Source organism: Mustela putorius, unplaced genomic scaffold, assembly GCF_011764305.1.
Source record: "Mustela putorius furo isolate JIRA1106 unplaced genomic scaffold, ASM1176430v1.1 tig00000695_pilon_pilon_pilon, whole genome shotgun sequence".
NCBI lineage: Eukaryota > Metazoa > Chordata > Mammalia > Carnivora > Mustelidae > Mustela > Mustela putorius.
Genome location: NW_025421447.1, coordinates 6708420 through 6730299, shown reverse-complemented (window position 1 = coordinate 6730299; position 21880 = coordinate 6708420). Strand labels below are relative to the sequence as shown.

Below are 21880 nucleotides of genomic sequence, written 5' to 3'. Positions count from 1 at the left end.
CGTTTCGTGAATAGCTAGCCTCATAATTACCTCTGTCTCCCCCATGCCCCCTCCCCTCATCTCGTTTCCTAAAAGAACTTCGGGAGAACCAAGCCTCCGGTTATAATTAGCAGCTCCTAACCCTTTGGGTCTCTAGCTCAGTGGGGGAAGGTCGGAGTGTGGGTTTTCAGTTATTTTCGAGCATAGCACAAGCCAACCACCTTCGCTACGTCGCTTGCGTAGCCCACAAGTTGGTTCCAAAGCGACTACGCAGGCGGCGTGAAGGGGGCCGTCCGTAGGCGGTGCTACGCCGGCGGCGTCCGGGCTGCTGCGCTAGTGGCGTAACCTAGCAGGCGGGGCGGCCCCTCACGGTCGGGGGCGGGGTTGGTGAATAGGGAAGTGGCGCAAGTCCCGAGATCGCTCCGCTGAGTCCGCCCGCGCGTCGCCGCCGTCGCCGCCGCCCCCTGTCCCGGCCCCCCCCCCGGGTTCCCGCAGCCCAGCCCGGTCCAGCCCGGTTCCCGGGAGGATGAAGTTCGTGTATAAAGAGGAGCATCCGTTCGAGAAACGCCGCTCTGAGGGCGAGAAGATCCGAAAGAAATACCCGGACCGGGTTCCGGTGAGGACCGTAGCCAGGGCCGAGGGCGCGGGGCGCTGGCTCTGACGCCACAGCCCGGGGTTGGGGTCCGGCCGCACAGCGCGGGCATCGGGCTGCCGGGCGGTAGCTGGGTTGGGAGCGGGCCCGAAGCTCCTGTGGCTGTGACCCGAGGTTGAACGGAGCGGGGCAGCGAACGAGCTGAGCGTGAGGGGACGTGGCTAGCTGGGAGAGACGCGGGGAGCGGTGTGGTAGGCTGCAGGGAGGTTGACAGCCTGAGCTGCACATGGCCACCGCCCCCCCCCCCCCAGCTCGCTGGGTTCTTGGGGTGGACGCTGTAGTCCGCCCAGACGAGTCATCCCTGCCTGGTTAAGAGAGTTGTTGATTAGGACGCCCTGCTGGGCGATCCTGGATGTTTAGGTGAATCCGACGCAGTGGGGTCACGATCTCAACTCGAGGCTGCTCCGCGTGTTCCGAGACAAAGAGAGACGAGTCGGGTGGGCTTGGGTGCTTGGAATTTTGTAACTTGAGTTCCTGACAGGTGTAACTGTGCGGGTGTCTTCCCAGTGTTTCCTAATTTTCATCTTCTCTCTATCAGGTGATAGTAGAAAAGGCTCCCAAAGCTCGGATAGGAGACCTGGACAAAAAGAAATACCTGGTGCCTTCTGATCTCACAGGTGCGGTCCTGCCCCGAGGTCTGGGTTTGCTTTCCTGCGGGTGGGAGTGCAGTCTCTGCGGGAAGAGGCTCCACACGGTGACTGTTGTTTGAGGCCATTTGGGACCTCTGGGACTTTGTCATACCTTCTCTCTTTGGCAGTTGGTCAGTTCTACTTCTTGATCCGGAAGCGAATTCATCTCCGAGCTGAGGATGCCTTGTTTTTCTTTGTCAACAATGTCATTCCACCCACCAGTGCCACAATGGGTCAGCTATACCAGGTATGTTGGCGGGAGGGGTCGAGACTTTGGAGAGGCACGGGAAGAGCTTGAGGGGAAAAGAGTTTCAGGTCAGCAGTTCTTAGAGGAGCACCTTGTTTAGCTCTCAGTTTTATCTTTTACTTCAAGATTTTGGGGGTAGTTCTGGGTTGAAGGTTTGGACAAGTGCAGTAGGAGTAGAGAGGAGGGAGGAAACAGTGAGCCCTAGCTGTGGTTATGACCCTCCCTCTTCTCCAGTCCCCTCCCTCAGGGCATCAGAGAACAGTTGAGATCTTTTTGCCCAAGACTGCTGCTAGGGCTAATAGGCTTGGCTGCTCAGTCCTGGAGCAAGTGAGGGAGTGGGCCAGAGCCCAAGGGTTTGGGGGCTTTTCAGAGGAAGGGGCTTGCGAAGAATGGGTCTGGGCAGTGTGTGGTTCAAGTAGCTACAGCCCAGTACCAGCCTTTTCTTCCTCCGCCCCAGGAGCACCACGAAGAAGACTTCTTTCTGTACATCGCCTACAGTGATGAAAGTGTCTACGGTCTGCGAAGCTGCTGCCCCTGAGGTGGGGGGTCTCGTTCTACAAAGAGGTGGCCCCCCTTCCCTGACCTCCTCCTCCCCTGGGCTCAACCACCACCTCCCTTCTTCAGGACCTGCACTTCCTAATGTTTGAGGCTCTCCTCCAGCCCTTCTTAGCCGGAGGGCTCCGGGGGAGGTAGCCTCTCGGACATCTCCTCTCTCCCCTTTCTCTTACCAGCTTTCCCACTCTGCTTTAGACTTCTCAGTTGTCAATCTCTGTCACCCCCACCCAGTGATTGTTTTGGTTTCTGTTCCCTTTCTAACTGCCCAAGGGGCTCAGAACCCCAACATTCCCTTCCTTTCACTACCTTCTTTTTGGGGGGTAGATGGAAGGGACTGAAATTGTGGGGGGAAGGTAGGAGGCACATCAATAAAGAGGAAACCACCAAGCTGAACTGGATTTTGCTTTGTGTTGCTTCCCGCCCCCTTTTCCTTTTTTAGTTGTCCTTTGGTGTGGAAAGTGGAGGTTGGAGGGAGAATAATTTGGTTTACTCTGTTGATGTTGAGTTTTTCCTTGGGGGGGGAGGCGTTTTTGTTGCGATGGAATACTCCGAGTGTCGTTTCGTCAAAGTTAAAGTTTTATAGACGTGTCTGATGGGTCCCCATGTGAAAAAATACATGGTTTGGTTTTTTTACCTTGGGTTCCTGGGGAGAAAGTTTGAAAGTACCTGCTTCGGAGAAATGCATCCAAGTTTGTTACAGCCCTTGGATTAAGGAAGAGGTTATCGTGCGTGGGAACTGGTCAGAGGACTCTGTCCTCGGTTGCATCTCACTTGACCAGACTTCGCGCGGGTGGGTGGAACTCGAGGGAGGGAGAAGACGGGGAGGAGGGAGCCATTATCATCCGGAGAACTTCATCCCCCAGCAACCACTTCTTCGTCTGGCCGGAAGTGGGGCGGTCCCCCGGGAGGGGGGGGGGGAGAAAAGCCGCAGAATGAGGCAGTATGGTGGCCGAGAGTTCTAATCCCTTCTTTTCCTTCTGTCTTAGTCCCGCCCAGCCTACATTTCCCAGGAGCCTGCGCGCGCTCTTCCGCTCTCCCCTCTGCTCCCAATCTCCCCGCCACTCCCCGGGGGAGGGGAGCGGTTTAGTGCGCCTGCGCCCTTCCTCGGCTTGCTGGGAACTGAAGTTCCGGAGGCCTATGAGGTCCCCTTTCCGCGGTTGCCGGACGGACTACAAGTCCCTTGATGCATTGCGCGCCAGCGCCCGCGAAGGGAGGGGGGAGAGAGGAGGAGGGAGGGAGGAGGGAGGAGAGGAGGAGGAGGAGGGAGCAGGCGGCCGGCGGCGCGGGGGGAGGGGGCCCGGTCCGGGAGTGCGGGAGGCAGGGGTAGAGGGAGGTGGCGGCAGCGGCTAGCGGACTGGAGTCATAACCGGGCCGAGGCAGACACCTCTGTGGAGCGAGGCAGTAGGAGCACCGAGCACCGGAGGCGGCACCGGTATCCCCCGGCTCAGGGGAGGGGGGCGCCGGACCGGGAGGAGGGGAGGGGGCGATGCTGGAAGCCATGGCGGAGCCCAGTCCCGAAGGTGAGCTCTCGACCGGCACTGAGCGCTGAGCCGGTGGGGGGCGGGCGAGCAATCAATTGGCAAACTTGGAGGTCGAGCCCCGCAGCCCAGCGGGGGAGCGCGGGGAGGGGGTCGGGGGCCTGCCCCCGGAGGTGGGAGAGCGACGAGTTGATGGACCTTGGTGAAAGAGGAGTGGAAGACTGGACTGGGGGTAGTTGGAGATCAGACGTCGTGAATGTGTTGGGGGGGGGTGGGGAATGGGAGCTGGAGCCCCGGAGCTCGGGGGGTTAGGGGCCGAAAGGGCCTCCAGCACGTTGGGGCCCTGAGGCTGGGAGGCTGGGGGAGTCTGGAAGCCGGAGAGTTGTTGAGGAGGGAGGATGTAGGAGAGGACTGAGTGAGGAGCCCGGTAGTTCGCCGGGGTGGGGGAGTTTGTGGCGGCGGAGCTCCGGGTAGTTGCCGCCGGAGATGGCCCGGTGATTGTTGGAGGGGTGGGCAGATAGTTGTGGGGAGAAGAGGGGGTCTGGGTATTGTCTGTGGTGGAGAGACCTGTACAAGGCGGGCAGTTGTGGGGAGAAAGCGCAGGGAAGCGAGGCGAGCCGGGTAGTTGTAGGGGCGGTGGGGCGGGGTGTGGGGGGGTTGAGACCGGCGAGTTGCGGGGGGGGGGTGTTGGTCGGCGAGGGCTAGAGCCTGGGAGTTGTGGAGGGTGAGGGGGGTAGCGGCGGCAGCAGCGGGGGCTGCCGTAGAGGGAGAGAGTAGCCGGTGGGGGGGGGCTAGAGTTTAGGGGTCCGCAGCCTAGTCACTTGGTGGTGAGTACGGGGGTGGGGGGGCGGCGGCCGGAGGGCTCGGAACTGGGCCCGGGGCCCCGGCGGGGAGCCCGAGGAGCTCGAGACGGGGAGGGGCCAAGGCCCCGGATGGGGGCGGAGGGACGGCGAAATTGTGGGGAGCGCGGTATGGGGGGGGCAGGTGGGGCCGCGTCCGGGTTAGCGCTCTCTGGTCCGTCCCGGCCGCGGAGTGGCGTTGGCTGTGTGTGCCCGTGTATGTTCAGGGTGGGGGTGAGGGGCGCGCCGGGCCTCGTGCTCGAGTAGAAGGGGCCGGAGGGCGGGGAGCGGTTCGGCGTGGTCATCCTGGACCCCGGGGGCCGGCGGGCTGCGAGCGCGGTCTCGGAGGGCCCCGGGCGGTAGATCGCCACTGGGGAGAAACTCGGGGCACTCGGCGCGTGTGAAGGACAGGGGCAGGCGGCCGCCCGAGCTCGGTCCGGAGAGCGGTATGGCGGGGTGGGGCGCCAAGAGATCGAGTAGACTGGAGTCTAGAGAAACCGTGAGTTGGGGGGGCGGGGCGCCAGGCCTCCGGTGGGGGGAAGGGGAGCGCTATAGCGAGGCCTGAGAGGGCGCCGCGCCCTGGCTCCGCCCCTCGCAGGGCGGAAGGGGGAGCAGGGGCGGGTCCCGCACAGCTGGGGACCTGCTGGCCTGGCTGGGGGACCTGAGGAAAGGGGGGATCGCTTGGGACCTCCGAGATTGAGAGGTGGGGCCTTGACTCAGCTTTTACTGCTTCCACAGATCCACCTCCGACCCTGAAGCCAGAAACTCAGGTGAGCCTTCCCTTCCCTTTGCAGCCTGGGGTTACTACCCGATGCCTTCCCTCTGCCCTCTCCCTTGGCCTGCTCCCCTGCCTTTTCTAGATCCTTCATTGTGGGGACTGTGCCTTCGGGAATGCCCCTCCTAAATTCCTTGCGATACAGGTTTCCTTCTTTTCAGCCACCAGAGAAGCGCCGGAGAACCATTGAGGATTTCAACAAATTCTGCAGTTTCGTCTTGGCCTATGCTGGTTATATCCCCCCTAGCAAAGAGGTAGGGAGTGAGTGGAGGACAGACGACTAGCTTGGGGGAGGCGGTTCTAGACCTTAGAAGGGCGGGGGGGGGGCGGGGGGGGTGGGTGGGCAGAGGGGACTGCGCTACTTTACTGGAGAAGCCTATCAGATGGGACGGTTAAGAGCCTGGAGATTGGAAACCCGTGGGGGAACTCTAGTGCCTTGGGGTGGCTTGAGCAGCAGTGAATGGCCTGGGGGTGTTCGTGGAAGATTCTTCTCAGTGCATTTGAGGAAACAGATAAATCGGGTTCTGGTCTGGGGTGGGGGACGGTGCTGTAAGGCAGGTGAGACTGGGGAGATGGCCAGAAGGTGAGGGCAGAGACAACAGGGAGGTTTTCAAGAGGAGATTATCAGGGGAATTGCAGAGGGGCAGTTTTGAGTGTAGTGACTTTGGGTGGTCTGGGCAGGATACTTTGGGGTAGATCTTGTCCCTGGCTTCTAAGCTGAGCTCATAGAGGGGCTGAGATGCCACCGGGCCGACTACTGACCCTGGTCTCTCCCCTTTTTCAAGGAAAGTGACTGGCCAGCCTCTGGCTCCAGCTCTCCATTGCGTGGTGAGAGTGCAGCAGACAGTGACGGCTGGGACTCGGCCCCCTCAGACCTCCGAACCATCCAGACCTTTGTTAAGAAAGCAAAATCATCCAAGAGAAGGGCGGCTCAATCAGGTCCCACTCAACCAGGACCCCCGAGGTCCACTTTCTCTCGCCTGCAGGCCCCTGACAGCGCAACCCTGCTTGAGAAGATGAAGCTCAAGGACTCTCTCTTTGATCTAGATGGGCCCAAAATGGCATCTCCACTGTCCCCCACATCCCTGACACATGCCTCCCGGCCCCCTGCTGCTCTCACCCCAGTACCCCTTTCTCAGGGGGACCTCTCCCAACCTCCTCGAAAGAAGGACCGAAAGAACCGAAAGCTGGGGCCGGGAGGCGGGGCTGGCTTTGGGGTGCTTCGGAGGCCCCGGCCCGCTCCTGGGGATGGGGAAAAGAGGTCTCGAATTAAGAAAAGCAAGAAACGGAAGTTGAAAAAGGCAGATCGGGGGGACAGACTCCCACCTCCTGGGCCTCCCCGGGCCCCCCCCAGTGATACAGACTCTGAAGAGGAGGAGGAGGAAGAGGAAGAGGAGGAGGAGGAAGACATGGCAGCAGTGGTAGGGGGTGAAGCCCCAGCCCCAGTGCTGCCAACACCCCCCGAGGCTCCTAGGCCCCCCGCCGCAGTGCACCCTGAAGGAGCCCCTCCCACTGACAGCGAGAGCAAGGAAGTGGGCAGCACTGAGACGAGCCAGGATGGAGATGCCAGCTCCAGTGAGGGCGAGATGCGGGTCATGGATGAGGACATCATGGTAGAATCAGGTGAGAGGTCTGCGGAGGCCCAGGGTAGGCTGGGAGGATGGGCTTGGGCTTGTGGACCCAAGAGCTCGGGCAGAACACCAACCAGACCTTCTTTCCCCAGGTGATGACTCATGGGACCTGATCACATGTTACTGCCGAAAGCCCTTTGCAGGGCGGCCCATGATTGAGTGTAGCCTGTGTGGGACCTGGATCCACCTCTCTTGTGCTAAGATCAAGAAGACCAATGTCCCCGACTTCTTTTACTGCCAGAAATGCAAGGAACTGCGGCCAGAGGCCCGGCGGGTAGGGGGGCCTCCCAAATCCGGAGAGCCCTGACATCGCCATCTCCAGGCTGGGACTTCAAATGACAACATGACTTGGGAACTAAGCCTCAGAGTCCTGGGCCTATTCCCTGGAGCTTGGCTGTAGTCCCACTTCAAGGCAGGAAATCCCAAGGGAGACTCGTTTGGAAATGAGTGTCTCACGTTCCAACCTTAACCTTTCCTTCCCACCTTGTGGACTTGAACATGGACCCATTATATACAGCTGGGGGTGGGAGGCTGTCTGGGTCCCTAGACACTTAATTTCTGTCCCTTAGACCTGCTGCCCCTCACTTTCTGGGCCAGGGTTGGAGCTGGGGTGGAATGGGACAGTTGTCTATAAAACTCTAGTGTAAATAGAGCACTCCCCTTCCTCCTCTTTTCTTTTATCTCCCCATTTATTCTACACCGGTTGTATTTTTAATTTTGGACTTCCCCTTTCGGGCAGGGCAGCTCAGAGGTGGAGTACCAACCAGGGTCTAGCCGAGGGAGGAAGGAAAACAGAAAGGTGACGATCCACTCGCTCACCTCGTGTTTTTAATAATAGCGGCCAGCTGTTTGTACAGACAGCCTGCGTGTTGTAAATAAAGCGGAGTGGGCTCTTTGTGTTTCTAGCCCTCACTGACTGTCCTGCTTAGGAGGGAGGCGGTGGACAGGCTGGCAGGAAGAGCAAAGCCCACCTTGAGTCCGAGCGGAAAACGGCCGGGCTCTGTGCCTGCCCGCGGAGCGCCCCCAGCCTCGCGGCTGCAGCTGCCTTGCTCCCACCGCGCCCCCCGGCCCAGGAACCCCGTCTCCCCCAGCCTGTACCCCCCAACACGCACGCTCCAGGGGAATCCGTGTTGCTTGGAGCTCCCCGCCTGAGCGGGACAGAGCTGGGGTGGAAGCCGGTGGCCAGCCCTTTAGGAACGGGGCCAGCTTCGCGGGGGTACCCGGGAGGACGCGGGTGGGGACACATTTGGGGGCGGGGCCGTTGAGGGTTAGGACACCGTTGCTGAAAGCAACGGTCACGTGGCGGGGGGCACGGGGAGGATCCTGGCCGGTCACGTGACTGGGCGGGCCGACTCGGGCCACGTGACATGAGGAGAGGTGGGCGGGGTACTGAAGGGCGCCCGCGACGTCGGTGGCGGTGGCGCGCGCTGGCGGCGGCGGCGGCGGCGGCCCGGTCCGCGGCTTCAGGTCGAACCTCACGGCTCGCCCCCACATTCCGTCGGCCGCCACCCCGCTGGGCCCCCGCCCCCTTCCCCTTTGCAGCTCTCCGGCGCCCGGCCGGTGCTGTGGGCGCTCGCGCGGCGTGGTGCGGGTGTGCGCAGGCGCGGCGGGGGCGCTTCGCCCCGCTGGGTGGGCGGCGGAGCCCGGGAGCGCGCGGGCGAGACCATGGCGGGCAGCGGCGCGGGGGGCGGTGGTGGGGAGACGAAGGTGATTTACCACCTGGACGAAGAGGAGACTCCGTACCTGGTGAAGATCCCCGTGCCCGCCGAGCGCATCACCCTCGGCGATTTCAAGAGCGTCCTGCAGCGGCCCGCGGGCGCTAAGTACTTTTTCAAGTCTATGGATCAGGATTTCGGGTGAGCGCGAGGCCTAGGCTGGCACCGACGGGGGCTGTGCTGGGGTGGATGGGGCTCCGTGGTGGGGCCCAGGTCTGCTCCGGGCCTTGCTGGTTTTTGCGGGGCGCCAGTGCAGCAGAGGACATTAGGCTGGCGGTAGATTGAGTATCCCAGGACGGGCAAGGTTATGCTTGGACAGATTGGGGCGCACGGAGCCGTAGGACGAAGCACCGGGCTATGCTAAACCAGACTGGGGAAGATTAGACGTTACCGGAATAGGGTGGGGGCACCCTGGTTGATTTGGGGATATTCTGGATGGCTCCGTGTCTTCGGAGCAGTGCTGTAGCACACGGGCTCTGGGAGGGTTACTGAGTCCGCTGATGTAGATTGAACCGTGTCGGGATAACTTGGGATGTTCTGGGATCTATTACAGCAGGCGGGATTGTCTGGGGACGCTCTGGTCCCTACTAGCGCAGAGGATGGTGTATGGGATGGTCTAGCCTGCTTTGGAGTAGACTGGGCTCTCCTGGAAAAACTTCGGCCGTTCTGATCTCTACCGGGTTGGATTGGTTGATCTGAGTTTCTGCTGCGGCCTAATTTCTATGGAGACAGTCTGTAGAGAAGCAGACAGCCCTATTGGGATAATCTGGTCTGCATTGGTGCAGACAGCTGCATGAGGGGACACTCTAGGGTGTTGCTAAAACATTGCTCTGTTCTAGGGTAATTTGGGTCATTTTGGGGTAGATTAGGACTTTAAGTAATAAATGCACTTAGAGTTTTTGAGCTGAGCCCCTCCAGGTAGCCTGCCTCAGCCCTTGAAGGCAGGCTGAGTTAGACCGGAACAGTCTGGGTTCGAGGGTAGCAGAACAGAGTGGAGTCTACTGAAAAGATTGCCGGACATTGGGAAAGTGGGACGGTCTTAGGAATTACGTGGGAGTTAGATTGAGGTTTTTCTGTTTGTTAGCGGCATAATCCGGGAAATGGACACAGGTAGCAGAAAAAGGTCAGTCCAGGTAAGCGATGCGCAGTGATTTTTTGGTGAGTTATAATTGTGACTAGTATTGAGCTGACCAGTCTGTAAATGAGGTCACCCAGAGTGGAATAATTTGCCAGACTAGGTTACGCCAAGATTGGTTTATGTAGCAAAGAGTACTGGGTTGTAGTGACACAGAGCGGTGGTGGTGAATGGGGCTGAGTTGCCCCATTGATAACAAATGGGTTTAAGTCATCACATGCTCAGGCTTCTGGATCCATATTAGGCTAAAGGGTTAATCAGACGGGCTGTCCTAATTTGGAGGCAAGGATGCGTGTGTATGAGAGAGTGAGTCTGTTTAGGGTGGGGAGTTGCGTTGTTCTTAGGTTGACTCAACAGATAGCTGGCCATGCTCACCAAGCATCAGGTTCCTTGCCGTGTGACCGGGATATGGTGCTGAACAGAACAGGCGTCCAGCATTGCCCATGGTGGCTGAGAAGAAGGGACAAGTGCTGTCCATCCCAGGGAACCTGTGGGAGAGATGACCCCAAGGCTGGGCTTCTTAGTGTAGAATTCTGTGCCAGATGAGTCACAGGGGAATGAGAAGCCGGGCTTCCCCTGTCTTTGGGAGGGCTCAGCCTGGTGAGGAAGTGTCAGTCTTCCCTGTAACGAGTATTTTTATGTGGGGGAAGGTAGAGGCACGTTTGGGTGGCCTTCTGGGAGTGAGGTGGGGGAAACTAAGGAAAGTAGGAGACTAGAGATCTCAGACGCAAGGCTTCACAGACGGCGTGTGAGGAGCAGGCTGGCGGCTGGGGGACATGCCCATAGGGCTCCTGAGGTTAAACATACATTTGGGGCAGCTGCGGTCACCGGAGGGGATGGGCCAGCCTTTGACATTGAAGTGAGAGGTTTGAATTAGACCCAAGGAAATCTTTGGAGCAGCGTCAAACTGGAAGTTGGGTTGGGGAGAGGGGGAGGAGGATGGGGGTGAATCTGGAGACTCCCTAGGTGTGAGAGCAAAGAAGCATTTTGGCATCAGGGATGAGGACTTGGTCAGACTGCGGGAAGGTCAATGTCCTTGATCTGGATGGGGTATCGGGAGGAGCCTTGAATGGGGGTGCATGTGGGGGGCCCTAGGCAGTTCTCACTGGCCTCTATGCTGTCTCTTGGCAGAGTGGTGAAGGAGGAGATTTCGGATGACAATGCCCGCCTTCCCTGCTTCAATGGAAGGGTGGTGTCCTGGGTGAGCATCCTGTCCCTCCCACATTGCCAGGCTCCTCTGAGCCTCACCTGCCCCCTGCCCTCTGCCCCGGAGCTGGAGGCCCTGGCTCCTTGCTGCCTCACCCGCTTGGAGAGCCAGCTGGAGCTCCTCACCTCCTTTTGGAGCTTCTACTGCTTGCTCCTGCTTTTTCTGGGCCTTTCACTGGCCCTGTGCTCACTCATACCTGGTCCTATTTCCCAGTCTCTTCCCTTTCTCTCGTCTTGGTTGCCTGCCTTCCTGGTTGAGCCCGTTTTTGTCATGGCATCTCTCCAGCTAGTGTCGTCAGATAACCCCCAACCTGAGATGGCTCCCCCGGCCCACGAGCCCCGGATAGAACTGGCGCCGCCCCCTGCACCGTTACCCCCTGTGCCCCCAGAGAGGACCAGTGGCATTGGGGACTCCAGGCCTCCGTCCTTCCAGTGAGTCTTTGGGATTCTTGAGTCCGGGGGAAGGAGGTGAGGGGGTGCCTCAAGCGCCCCTCCCTGGGGAGAAGTTGAAGACGTGAATGCCTCTCCCCCTGATGCATCTCTGCCCACCCAGCCCCAATGTGTCCAGCAGCCGGGAAAACCTGGAGCCTGAGACAGAAACAGAGTCGGTTGTGTCCCTGCGGCGGGAACGGCCTCGCAGGAGAGACAGCAGTGAGCATGGCGGTGAGGGGGGCTGGCCCCAAGTGTTGGGTCCACAGGGAGCTGGGTAGGCCTGGGGTTGGGCCAGAGCTGTGATGAAGGTAAGCGGCATGAGACCTGTGTTCCTGAGGTTCCTGGTCGCACGCAGCGGGGGGCCACAGGCCCAGTGGCCCCTCACGGCTGGAGCGCCACCTGGCTGGGTACGAGAGCTCCTCGACCCTGATGACCAGCGAGCTGGAGAGCACCAGCCTGGGGGACTCGGACGAGGAGGACACCATGAGCAGGTATGCCCCCGCCCCCTCTCTTCCCGCGTCCCCGCCGCACCTCCCATCTCTCTGTCTTGCCCCACGATGACCTCTGCCCATGAGCCCCCGTTGCCGACCTCCTGACAGGTTCAGCAGCTCCACGGAGCAGAGCAGTGCCTCCCGCCTCCTCAAGCGCCACCGGCGGCGGAGGAAACAGCGGCCACCTCGCCTGGAGAGGGTGAGGGGGTGCTCCCGGGGTCACTGGAGCTCGGAGAAGTTGGGGCCCTGGCTTAGGGGGCACGGGGCACAGGAAGTGAGACTCTGGAGTGGTCTGTGGGCCGCTGAACGCAGTCCCACTCCTTCCCCATGTCCCCCGCAGGCCTCCTCCTTCAGCAGCGTCACCGACTCCACCATGTCTCTCAACATCATCACGGTCACCTTGAACATGGGTACGCGGGGACGCGGGGCTGGGGGTTGGGGCGCGTGCTGGGCGGGCTTCTCCTCATCACACCCGCCCCCTCTGCAGAGAAGTACAACTTCTTGGGCATTTCTATCGTGGGCCAGAGCAACGAGCGGGGCGACGGCGGCATCTACATCGGCTCCATCATGAAGGGCGGTGCCGTGGCGGCTGACGGGCGCATCGAGCCAGGCGACATGCTGCTGCAGGTGGGGCGCACGGCAGCTGCAGGGTGTCAGCTGTGGGCGGTGGGGTGGCTGCCGGGGGCACTTCTGAGCCCGCCGGCCCGGCTTCCAGGTGAACGACATGAACTTCGAGAATATGAGCAATGACGACGCGGTGCGGGTGCTGCGGGACATCGTGCACAAGCCAGGGTGAGCCGCCGGCCCGCAGAGCGGGGCAGCACCGCGGAACTGTGAGGAACACCCATGGGGCAAAGGGGTGCCTACGCGACCCCCACCCGGATTGGGAGCTCGGGGGCCTCAAAGCCCTCCAAGGGCCCCTCGCTGGTTCTCCCTGTTGCGGGGTATGCTGCCCTGCCTTGGTCTGTCCGCTCTGGGTCTGTGCGTGCGTGGTGTCACCCCTGTGTGCACCTGCACGTGTATGTATGTGTATGTATGTGTCTGTCCCCGTCTTTAAGGGGCAGGGTTCAGCCTGCTGCCTGCTGGACGGGCTCCCCAGGGCCCTGGGCCGTATGTGCTTTCTCGTGTGGGTCAGCAGTGTTTCCAGAGGTGTCCGTGGCAGTGGGTCCCCTGCACCGGGGCCTCCTCACCTCAGCCCTGCAGCCCAGCCCCCTCTGTGGCCGCCACCCTGCACCACTCCTGCATGACTGCTGTTCCCTTCCCCACAGCCCCATCGTGCTGACGGTGGCCAAGTGCTGGGATCCCTCTCCCCAGGCCTACTTTACTCTTCCTCGAAGTGAGTGCTGCAGGGGTAGGAGACGGGGGAGCTGGGTTCGGGCCTCCAGGCAACAGGAAGGGGTGGAGGAGTGGGGAGGGATGGGGCAGGGGTGGCATGGGAGCAGCGGGGAAACCGTCATCACAGGGGCTTCTCTGTCGCAGATGAGCCCATCCAGCCCATCGACCCCGCTGCTTGGGTGTCCCACTCCGCTGCGCTGACGGGCACCTTCCCAGCCTATCCGGGCTCCTCGTCCATGAGCACCATGACATCGGGCTCCTCCCTGCCTGAGGGTGAGCCCCCAGCCCACTTCAACTCCCGCCCCCTGCCCTGAAAGGCTTCCTGCCGGTGCTGTGGCCTGCCACGCCTCGGCCATGGGCCCTACTTCTTAGCCCTCGTTTCTTCTCTCGGACAGGCTGCGAGGGCCGGGGTCTCTCCGTCCACACGGACATGGCGTCTGTGACCAAGGCCATGGCAGCCCCAGAATCTGGGCTGGAAGTTCGGGACCGCATGTGGCTCAAGATCACCATCCCTAACGCCTTTCTTGGTATGGCTAGGTCCTGGGCAGGTTGGGGCGGGTCCCTCTGGGGGCGGGTCCCTCTGGGGACGGGCCTGGCAGGGGTGAGGTGGGAGGCGGGGAGGAGAACCTGACCTTCTCTGCTCTGGGTGCCCCCAGGCTCAGACGTGGTCGACTGGCTCTACCACCACGTGGAAGGCTTCCCCGAGCGGCGGGAGGCCCGCAAGTACGCCAGTGGGCTGCTCAAGGCTGGCCTTATCCGACACACCGTGAACAAGATCACCTTCTCTGAGCAGTGCTATTACGTTTTTGGGGACCTCAGCGGCGGCTGCGAGAGCTGTGAGTCCCGGCCCCCAGAGTGGGGCTCCTCCTGCCTCGTCCCGCTCCTCTGGCTGCACCCCTAGCTGAGAAGCCAGCCAGGGCTGCCGTGGACAGTTGTGCAGCATGTGTCCTGCATGAGGCTCTGCCCTGGCTGACGACACCAAGCCGTGTTCTGTGGATAAGCTTGTGCTGGGCCTGGGGCTGGGGGCAGGCTGTGTCTTCCTGAGTCTCACGAGAGCGTGTGGGACTGGTGGCCCTGGGCGAGCTCTGCCCTGACCGCGGTGGCCCTCGTCTTTGTCCCCCTCGTGGATTGGATGGTTCTGGGGAAACCATTTCTCTCAAAGCAGTGACTCCCAGGTTCCTGTCGTTGCTTCTCAGATCTCGTCAACCTGTCCCTGAATGACAACGATGGCTCCAGTGGGGCGTCGGACCAGGACACTTTGGCTCCTCTGCCCGGGGCCACCCCCTGGCCCCTGCTGCCTACTTTCTCCTACCAGTACCCGGCCCCGCACCCATACAGCCCCCAGCCACCACCCTACCACGAGCTCTCCTCCTACACCTATGGGGGCGGCAGTGCCAGCAGTCAACACAGTGAGGGTAAGTCACTGTCCCATGCCAGCACCGCTGGAGCCCGGAGACAGCCCTGGGGGACCAGGGAGGAGAGGCTGGGGCAGGGGCTGGGATGGCCAAGGGATGCTAGGCCCAGGCTCAGGTGGCCTCATCCCTCTACCCCTACAGGGAGCCGGAGCAGTGGGTCAACGCGAAGCGACGGGGGGGCAGGACGTACAGGAAGGCCAGAGGAGCGGGCCCCTGAGTCCAAGTCTGGCAGTGGCAGTGAGTCCGAGCCCTCCAGCCGCGGGGGCAGCCTCCGGCGGGGCGGGGATCCTAGCGGGGCTGATGGGGGCCCTCTGCCTTCCAGAGGCTCATCAGGGGGTGCGCCTAATCTCCGAGCCCAGCCTGGGCTCCATCCTTATGCACCGCCCCCGGGGACAGCCCTCCCCTACAACCCCATGATGGTGGTCGTGATGCCCCCACTTCCACCCCCCATCCCTCCAACTGTGCAGCCCCCGGGGGCCCCTCCGGTCAGAGACCTGGGTTCTGTGCCCCCCGAACTGACAGCGAGCCGCCAAAGCTTCCACATGGCCATGGGCAACCCCAGTGAGTTCTTTGTGGACGTCATGTAGAGTGCACAGCGGGGGCCGTGTCAGGTCTCCTCCCTCCGCCCATCTGGTCTGTATTTGGTGCTTTTGTCCGTCCTGTGCCCTGCCCATCACGGGGTTTGCCACTGTGACTTTCACCGGCAGTGCCTGGTCCCTCCCCTGCTCTTGGGGGTGTACAAGGGACCTTTGGTTATTTTTAGCTTTATTGTTTTTATAAGCCTTGGGGGGGGGTTGAGATAGACTTTCATATTTTTGGACTATTTTTTTAGTAGACGTTTCCCTTTTTATATGAAGAACCCGTCTCCCGGGCCCCTTCTAACCCCAGAATGTGACCTCCTACTCTGCCCACCCCGTCAGCTATGTCCTGTGCAGGGCGGGGGCTGGGCAGCGGTACCCTGGGAGGATGGGGCGGGCACCCCAGCTGGCAGTCAGATGAAGCTGGGGTGCTAGTGCTGGGGCCCACGTAGCTGCTTTTGTTACTCTATTTATTTAGTCATCACTTGTATAAAACCAAATAAAGCAATAGGGGCAAACTCTCGCTGCCTCTGGCTCCTTTCTTTGGGAGGGAGGCAGGTAGCGAGGGAGAGACGAGACACCGCAGCAGAGAGTGGCTTGTCAGAAGCTTTACTTGAAAGGCCGTGTGTGGGCCTCTGAGCCGCAGGGCCCCAGGGCCAGGCCCTCTTTAAGGCAGACCCAGTGCTCTGGGCAGGGAGCTGGGCGTGAGAAAAGGCACGTGCCAGGCCAGGCCCCAGCGGGGAGCGGTCAGAAGCCAAGGGGGTTGCTGGTGACCATGCCGCCTCGCTCCACCAAGGCCTTGGAGATGCTCTTGAAGTTTCGGAAGAGCTCTTGCTGCTGTGGGTCAGATTGCAGGGCGCTCATGCTCTCCCGGACGCGGGCTGCCGCCTGCGGACAGGTGACGAGGGGTTCAGGCCCAGGCCTTGCACGCCGCCCCCCCTGTCCCCCCCACCCGCCGCTAGCCCTTGGTAACCCGAATTTCACCTCGATGCACCAGCTGTCACAGAGCATCTTCTCGTGCTGGGCTGTAGAGTGGCCCTCGCTCAGGGATCTTGAGGCCCTGGAGCAAAGCAGGAAGGGAAAACGATGCTGGGCTGTGAGCCCACCCCGGGTGCCTCCCCCCACCTCCCCCGCGGCCTGGGCCGCTGCCTCACCTGGACAGGACTACCACCATGGCATAGAGGTCGATTGCGCTGTCTGCCAGGCGCTGCAGGACCAGCTGTTCATCTGTCAGGTAGGGGGCTCAGGGTCGGCGGGTGAAAGCTGGGGTGGGGGGCAGGGACGGTGGGGTGGGGTGGTGGGGGAGTGGGGCTCACTCACTGACGATCCCCTTCTTGTGTTTTATCAGCTTGGCCTCTACCACGCTGGCGAACTGCTCCAGGGCCTGCACTGTCTGCACAGAGAGGGATGGCGCCAGCGCTCAAGGGGCCCAGCTGCATCAGCCCTCCCCCCACCAATTGCCGTCCCACCACCAGCTGCTTACCAGCTCTCCGCTCCGATTCAGCTCCGGGTGGACGAGGCCACTGAGACTCAGGCCACTGCCCAGCCCCGCCCGCCTTCGAGGAATGGGGAGAGTGACAGGTTAGTCGCCACGCCCCATCCTGGCCCCTGCCCCAACTGGCCCAAGCTTACCTCCTCAGCTGTTTGCCTGCCTCTCCTAGCAGGAGACCCGCGTTCCCAAAGGGGTTCTTTAGAGCGTTGCCAAGTCCAGAAAGTTCCTTCCCTTTGTCCTGTGTGGGAAGAGGCTCCAACAGTCATCCTCCTCTCCAACCTCCACCCCCCCCAACCCCCCACCTCCCCGCTCAGTTCCTTTTACCATACAGCCCTGCAGAGCCACAAACAGCCGGAGAATATCGTTAGTCCCCTCGAAGATCCGGAAAATGCGCAGATCACGGAGAACGCGCTCCACCCCAGGTTCCTGCCGCAGGGGAAGCCAGAGCCACAGCCTCACTGAGTGGCCCCGTCCACCCCTCCTGTCCCCCATGGCCACCCCAGGCAGAACACGTGTCTGTACCTTCATGAAACCCATACCGCCCATGATCTGGATGCACTCGTCAGTCACCTTCCAGGCTGCCTCCTGGGGACCGAGAGCCACTTGAGATCGTCTTGGAGCCGAGCTCCCCACCTGGGCTCTCCCACCCTGTAGGCCGGGGACCTCACCGAGCCGAAGATTTTACTGATGGCAGCCTCGATCTGGAAATCCGTGGCTCCCTGATCCATGTTGGCACTCACCATATAAGCCATGGACTGAGGTGGCACGGTTGGGACGTGGGAAGGAAAAGGGCAGCGTCATGCTCACCAAAGGCCCCCAGACCAGGTCTGCCCTAGCTCACGGCGGCCCCTGCCTTCACCTCCTAGCTCCCCCCGGGAGGCATAGGGAAGCACTTGTTCCCCCGAGCCGGCTCCGCCGAAGCCTCTAGGCACTGGACTTCTTTGGAAGGGTTGCAGAGTTACGGGTGGGGTGCAGGGGGAGTCCACTTGAGGGACCTCTGGCAGAAGGGCCCGGCTTTCCCCCTCCTGCAGCGGCTGAGCTGACTATGCCTCCCCGCATCCCCTAGGGCATTGGTGTAAAGTTGGAGACCCACTGCCCCAGGTGCTGCTGGGGGTTGTAGTCCGACCCGACTGGGAGGAAGGCTGAGGGGCTCGGGGGGTTGTAGGGGGACAGGCCCTCACCTCAGTCACATACTGCAGCATAGCCATCCGGGCCAGCTTCTCCTGGATCAGCCCAAAGTTGTGAATCTTGTCCCCAAACTGGGTACGATTAGTAGCATGGTCCACCTGGAAGAGGGCACGTGTGTGGCTGTGTGGCTCTGGAGTGTCCCTCTGCTGGGAGAGGGGTGCAGTGGGGCGGGGAGGGAGGACCTAGGGGATGGGGTGACTCTGCATCAGGCTGGCTGACTCGGGGAGGGCACTCACCGCCTTAGCAATGATGCCCCTCATGGTGCCCGCAAGGGCTGCGGCCATGCCGAACCTTCCATTGTTGAGGATGTGCATGGCGACCTTGAAGCCGCCCCCCACCTCACCCAGCACGTTCTCTGTTGGCACCCGTACGCCGTCAAAGTACACCTCTGCTGTGTTCGAGGCCTTGATGCCCATCTTCTTCTCGGGGGGCCCACTGCGATAGGGCAGGGTATAGAAGCAGACATGGGCTCAAGAGGTTGCTAGGGGACGGGCAGGGGGTGGGGCTTTGGTGTTGGGGAGCGGGTGTAGGCAGTAGTGCCTGCAGGCCTGATGGCGAGGACACCTGGTTCTCTAGCCTCCCAGATGTTAAGCTCACTGGTTGCAGGAGCCAAAGCCTTACATTAGTTGCGTGCAGCTTAATCCCAAAGGGAACGTGCTGTCCAGCCCAGCCACTTTGGGGCTCGCACATGTCCCCAGGGTCCCTGGGGTGACCTGTAACCCTGGACTGCAATGCTGTGCCCCCGGGCTTTGCCCCACACCCACTCACTGGGTGACGCCGCCAAAGCCCCGCTCCACCACAAACGCTGTGATCTTCTCCTTCACGGCCCCCGTGGCTGCATCTGTGACTGGGGTCTTGGCAAAGACCGTGAACACATCTGCCAGTCCCCCATTACTATGGAAAGATGAGGGGCAGTTAGGGTGCGGGAGACGGAGCAGTGGGGCCCGAGACTGGGAAGAGGTGGAGAGGAGGAGACAAACGGGGGGGTGGGCGGAGAAGGGGGAGATTGCCTGATCCAAATCTTGCTTCCATTGAGGGTATAATATTTTCCACAGGGGCTGGGCACAGCGGAAGTTCGGATGGAAGCCGCGTCAGACCCACTGGAGGGTTCGGTTAGACAGAAAGCCGCTATGGTCTCTCCTGTCGGAGAGAGCGTGCCTTTAACCTGGGTCCTGTAGGCAGCGGAGGCCCCACACTGCCTCCACGGTGCCCACAGGCAGGTTCCTCAGTGTTTCTGGCCAAGGTCCCCTTCTTGTTCCCAACCAGCACACTGATGTCTTCCCAGAATCCCCTCCAGGTGACACGCAGGCTATATGGTGACCTCCATGCCACCAGCCTAATTTGTACCAAGCTCAGGACACCCCCAGTCCCTGGTCTCCTGGGGCTGCCTTACCAGATGCCAGTTTGGGGAGGTACTTTTCTTTCTGGGCTTTTGTGCCAAAGAGCAGGATGCCTTTGAAGCCAATGCTCTGATGGGCCCCCAGGGTGATTCCCACGCCAAGGTCGTGCGTGCCAACGATCTCCACCAAGCGGGCGTACTGCAGAGGTAAAGCAGGCATCCAGGGCTGCTGCTGGCTGTGTGGGGGCCTTAGCAGGAAAGCATGGACAACAGGACAGGACCTGACCTGGACATCCCCCTACAGTGACTGCAGAGAGGAAATATCCCCACGGCAGAGAGGGACACGAGTTGGGAAGCTTTCTAACCTACTATCCCTCTGCGCTGGGACTTGTGAACCTAGATGAGGTCCGTGAGCCCGAGGGACTACATATAGTTCAGTTTTCTTTGGAAGTGTACGTGCTGGAAAATTTGTTTTTTGTTTGCAACAGTGTGTATGGACTGGCACAGTCACCATAACAGAGGCCCGCACAAACCTAAACCCTGGGTTACGTGAGAAAGGAGCTTTAATCCGTGAAGTTGGAGATGGAGGTGCTGGCGGAGGGCGGGGAGCTTTCTCACCTGGGTGTTGCAAAGGCCCACACCACCCAGCTCACTGGGCACTTGCAGACCAAAGGCCCCCAGCTCCTTGAGGCCCTGCATGGTGGTCTCCTCCACCTTCTCCATCATGTCATTCTTGGCCGCATCGTTCACCTCCTGGAGAAGGCCCGGGAGGCTACATCCAGACTCTTTAAGCTGCTCCACACCTCTCCCATGCCATCAGGGACCAAAGCCCTGTTTCCCCACCGCAGTCATTCCTCACCTCAAAGAAACGGGACACAGGCCCCACCAGCTCTTTGAGAAACTGTGTCTGTTCCTCGTTGAGCACTGTGGAGGATGGGGAACAGGCTGGTCAGGTCACCCAGGTCACGGAGGGACGCTGCCCTGCCCCACCCAGCTCTGCGGAGCCCTTACCAGAGGGGTAAGGGAACACCTGGTCGGTGGTGAGCTGTCCCTTGAACATCCCCACAGCGAAGGACTTCGATTCCTGCGCAGGGAGAAGCGGGTTTCAGGCAGCTGCCCTCGAGGCAGGTGAGCCCCTGATCTAGCTCCTCCCGGCCTGGAGGCCACGTACCGCCTTGGCCTGGTTCTCCCTGGTCGAGGCCTCCGGGGAGAGGGAATCTGACTTCTCCAGAACCGCCTGGGGAGAGGTTGCAGTTAGCGAGGCCGGGGAAAGGGCTTCCGGAGAGCTAGGGGGAAAGGCTGGGTGCCGGCGGAGAGAGGGTGCGGCGACCTTTCCCCTAGTCCCATCATCAGGGCACCCTGGCCTGCCCTTTCCCCTACTTTCGGCGCCAGGCCGGGCGGCAGGTGCCCAGGACGCGGAGGGAGACCCCTGCCGGCGGTGGGGAAGGGGCAGCCGAGGCGGAGCCTCCACTCCACGCCGCGCGCCCCAGCCCGCCGTCACTCACCTGAGCGGCCCCACTGGCGTAGGGTCGGCGGGCCGGCCCGAGCGGGGGCTGCCCCAGGAGCACACTGGGCCGCGAGCTGTGGGGACAGGGGGCTCAGTCCTGGCCCGGTCCCCCGCCCCGCTGCCACCACCCCCTGCCCCGTGCCTCCCGTCCGACACGCACCTTGCGGCCCCCAACCTCCGCAGCAGCCGCCCCACACTCGGGGCCATCCGAGTCGCCTGCATCTCCGAACCGCTCCCGCCGCCGCTGACACAACCGCTGACCTACCGCCGTTGTCCCGTCTGCCAAAGTCTGGCTGTCTCCCTCCAGTCTTGACTCATCGTCCACAATGCACCGGGAGGCGGGTGGGCGGGGCTTCCGGTCGCCGGGGCATGCTGGGAGGCGTAGTTCCGGAGCGCCCCCCAGCCCCTGCATTCTTGTTGACCTAGGGCGATCTCCAAACGTCCCCTCTCCCCCAAACGCCTACATCCCGCGGGTCCGAACCAAAGTGTAGCCCTCGGAGAGGGTGATTGGATAGGCTGGGGCGGAAGAGGGAGGAGCTTGGGCGACTGCAGCCTGAGGGATGGAGGCTAGACCAGAAGGAGGACTTCCAGGTGGAGTCGGCAGGAAGAGATGGGAAGGAAGAAATTAAGATAGATACCAGAGGCGGAGGAGGGAAAGGCGACCCTTTGGGGTCCCTTGTGGAATCCATCACCATCAACACGAAAAGGAGGACATGGTGGGACGGGGGGAACCAAGTATATTGTCCTGAGACATGGGAGGTGTCACTGACTTTGGAAACAGCTGAGTTTTCACAATAGGACCCCCCACACACACACCCCGCAAACTCAGTGCCTCGCCTTGAGAGCCTCTGAGATCTTCCCCAGCGTCTTTCTCTTCCATGGTTCCTTCCCAAGACCCTGTGTTTAGGCTAGATCTCTGACACTGGATTATTCCCAGCCCCAGAGGACCTGTAGGTGGTCTCGTCCCCTCCACTCCTCACATACACACCTACTTCTCTAGCCCTAGGCCAAGGAATCCCAGGTGATTTATACCTCAGTTCTGCCACCCACTGGGGACACACCCAGGAGGAGAGATCTGGGCTCACCTGCCTTTCCTTTTGGGCTGCAGGAGACTTCTTGGAGGTGAACCTGGTCCACCAGCCCCTCTGGGAAGTGTAGCAAACTCACCCCCCCCCTCTCGCTTTGGGGAGAGGGGCTGGCTTGTGAGGCGCCAGGGGAAGGATGGGACTGCCCACTTGAGCTAACAGCTAGAACTGGGTGGG

At 61.3% G+C, this 21880-nt stretch overlaps 4 protein-coding genes across 7 annotated transcripts; 3 read left to right on the top strand and 1 right to left on the bottom strand.

Annotated features, from left to right (window-relative positions):
• Positions 1-380: 380 nt before the first annotated feature.
• LOC101675535 (GABA type A receptor-associated protein) lies at positions 381-2455 on the top strand. The gene is made up of 4 exons (XM_004760350.3): positions 381-595; positions 1170-1248; positions 1389-1507; positions 1965-2455. Exons 1-4 carry the CDS (start codon positions 506-508, stop codon positions 2043-2045), a joined length of 369 nt encoding a protein of 122 aa, XP_004760407.1. The 5' UTR covers positions 381-505; the 3' UTR covers positions 2046-2455.
• An 865-nt stretch (positions 2456-3320) lies between these two features.
• On the top strand, positions 3321-7680 carry PHF23 (PHD finger protein 23). 2 transcript variants are annotated; one of them, XM_004760352.3, is made up of 5 exons: positions 3321-3582; positions 5118-5149; positions 5316-5408; positions 5940-6777; positions 6878-7680. In XM_004760352.3, the coding sequence occupies exons 1-5, from the start codon at positions 3549-3551 to the stop codon at positions 7090-7092; spliced, it is 1212 nt and encodes a 403-aa protein (XP_004760409.1). In that variant the 5' UTR covers positions 3321-3548; the 3' UTR covers positions 7093-7680. The 2 variants fall into 2 exon arrangements, with proteins under 2 accessions (XP_004760409.1, XP_004760408.1); XM_004760351.3 differs by lacking the exon at positions 3321-3582 and adding an exon at positions 4450-4596.
• A 489-nt stretch (positions 7681-8169) lies between these two features.
• DVL2 (dishevelled segment polarity protein 2) lies at positions 8170-15613 on the top strand. 3 transcript variants are annotated; one of them, XM_004760355.3, is made up of 15 exons: positions 8170-8641; positions 10767-10836; positions 11128-11273; positions 11395-11492; positions 11629-11764; positions 11873-11963; positions 12105-12174; positions 12252-12391; positions 12480-12556; positions 13033-13100; positions 13244-13372; positions 13495-13626; positions 13756-13935; positions 14296-14514; positions 14656-15613. In XM_004760355.3, exons 1-15 carry the CDS (start codon positions 8451-8453, stop codon positions 15099-15101), a joined length of 2193 nt encoding a protein of 730 aa, XP_004760412.1. In that variant the 5' UTR covers positions 8170-8450; the 3' UTR covers positions 15102-15613. The 3 variants fall into 3 exon arrangements, with proteins under 3 accessions (XP_004760412.1, XP_004760410.1, XP_004760411.1); XM_004760353.3 differs by having other exon boundaries at positions 11611-11764; XM_004760354.3 differs by having other exon boundaries at positions 11395-11504.
• Positions 15614-15685: 72 nt separating this feature from the next.
• On the bottom strand, positions 15686-20946 carry ACADVL (acyl-CoA dehydrogenase very long chain). Its single transcript, XM_004760371.3, has 20 exons — positions 20779-20946; positions 20617-20692; positions 20283-20348; positions 20123-20195; positions 19971-20035; positions 19730-19864; positions 19166-19310; positions 18783-18912; positions 18541-18666; positions 18009-18207; positions 17766-17870; positions 17253-17339; positions 17107-17169; positions 16909-17010; positions 16725-16822; positions 16576-16648; positions 16413-16485; positions 16247-16319; positions 16077-16152; positions 15686-15980 (listed from the first exon to the last, which is right to left on the bottom strand). The coding sequence occupies exons 1-20, from the start codon at positions 20838-20840 to the stop codon at positions 15840-15842; spliced, it is 1968 nt and encodes a 655-aa protein (XP_004760428.1). The 5' UTR covers positions 20841-20946; the 3' UTR covers positions 15686-15839.
• Positions 20947-21880: the final 934 nt, after the last annotated feature.

Bases quoted from the DNA above. Each gene is read 5' to 3' on its own strand.
- LOC101675535 (XM_004760350.3), top strand. From the start codon at position 506: ATGAAGTTCGTGTATAAAGAGGAGCATCCGTTCGAGAAACGCCGCTCT. The intron at 1,249-1,388 runs GTGCGGTCCTGC...TCTCTTTGGCAG, and splicing joins GGTGCCTTCTGATCTCACAG to TTGGTCAGTTCTACTTCTTG. The intron at 1,508-1,964 runs GTATGTTGGCGG...CCTCCGCCCCAG, and splicing joins CAATGGGTCAGCTATACCAG to GAGCACCACGAAGAAGACTT.
- PHF23 (XM_004760351.3), top strand. From the start codon at position 4,473: ATGGGGGCGGAGGGACGGCGAAATTGTGGGGAGCGCGGTATGGGGGGG. The intron at 4,597-5,117 runs GTATGTTCAGGG...CTGCTTCCACAG, and splicing joins CGTTGGCTGTGTGTGCCCGT to ATCCACCTCCGACCCTGAAG. The intron at 5,150-5,315 runs GTGAGCCTTCCC...CCTTCTTTTCAG, and splicing joins CCCTGAAGCCAGAAACTCAG to CCACCAGAGAAGCGCCGGAG.
- DVL2 (XM_004760353.3), top strand. From the start codon at position 8,451: ATGGCGGGCAGCGGCGCGGGGGGCGGTGGTGGGGAGACGAAGGTGATT. The intron at 13,627-13,755 runs GTATGGCTAGGT...GGGTGCCCCCAG, and splicing joins CATCCCTAACGCCTTTCTTG to GCTCAGACGTGGTCGACTGG. The intron at 14,515-14,655 runs GTAAGTCACTGT...CTACCCCTACAG, and splicing joins CAGCAGTCAACACAGTGAGG to GGAGCCGGAGCAGTGGGTCA.
- ACADVL (XM_004760371.3), bottom strand. From the start codon at position 20,840: ATGCAGGCGACTCGGATGGCCCCGAGTGTGGGGCGGCTGCTGCGGAGG. The intron at 17,011-17,106 runs GTACAGACACGT...CCCCTGCGGCAG, and splicing joins GCGGTATGGGTTTCATGAAG to GAACCTGGGGTGGAGCGCGT. The intron at 15,981-16,076 runs GTGAAATTCGGG...ACCTGTCCGCAG, and splicing joins GTGACAGCTGGTGCATCGAG to GCGGCAGCCCGCGTCCGGGA.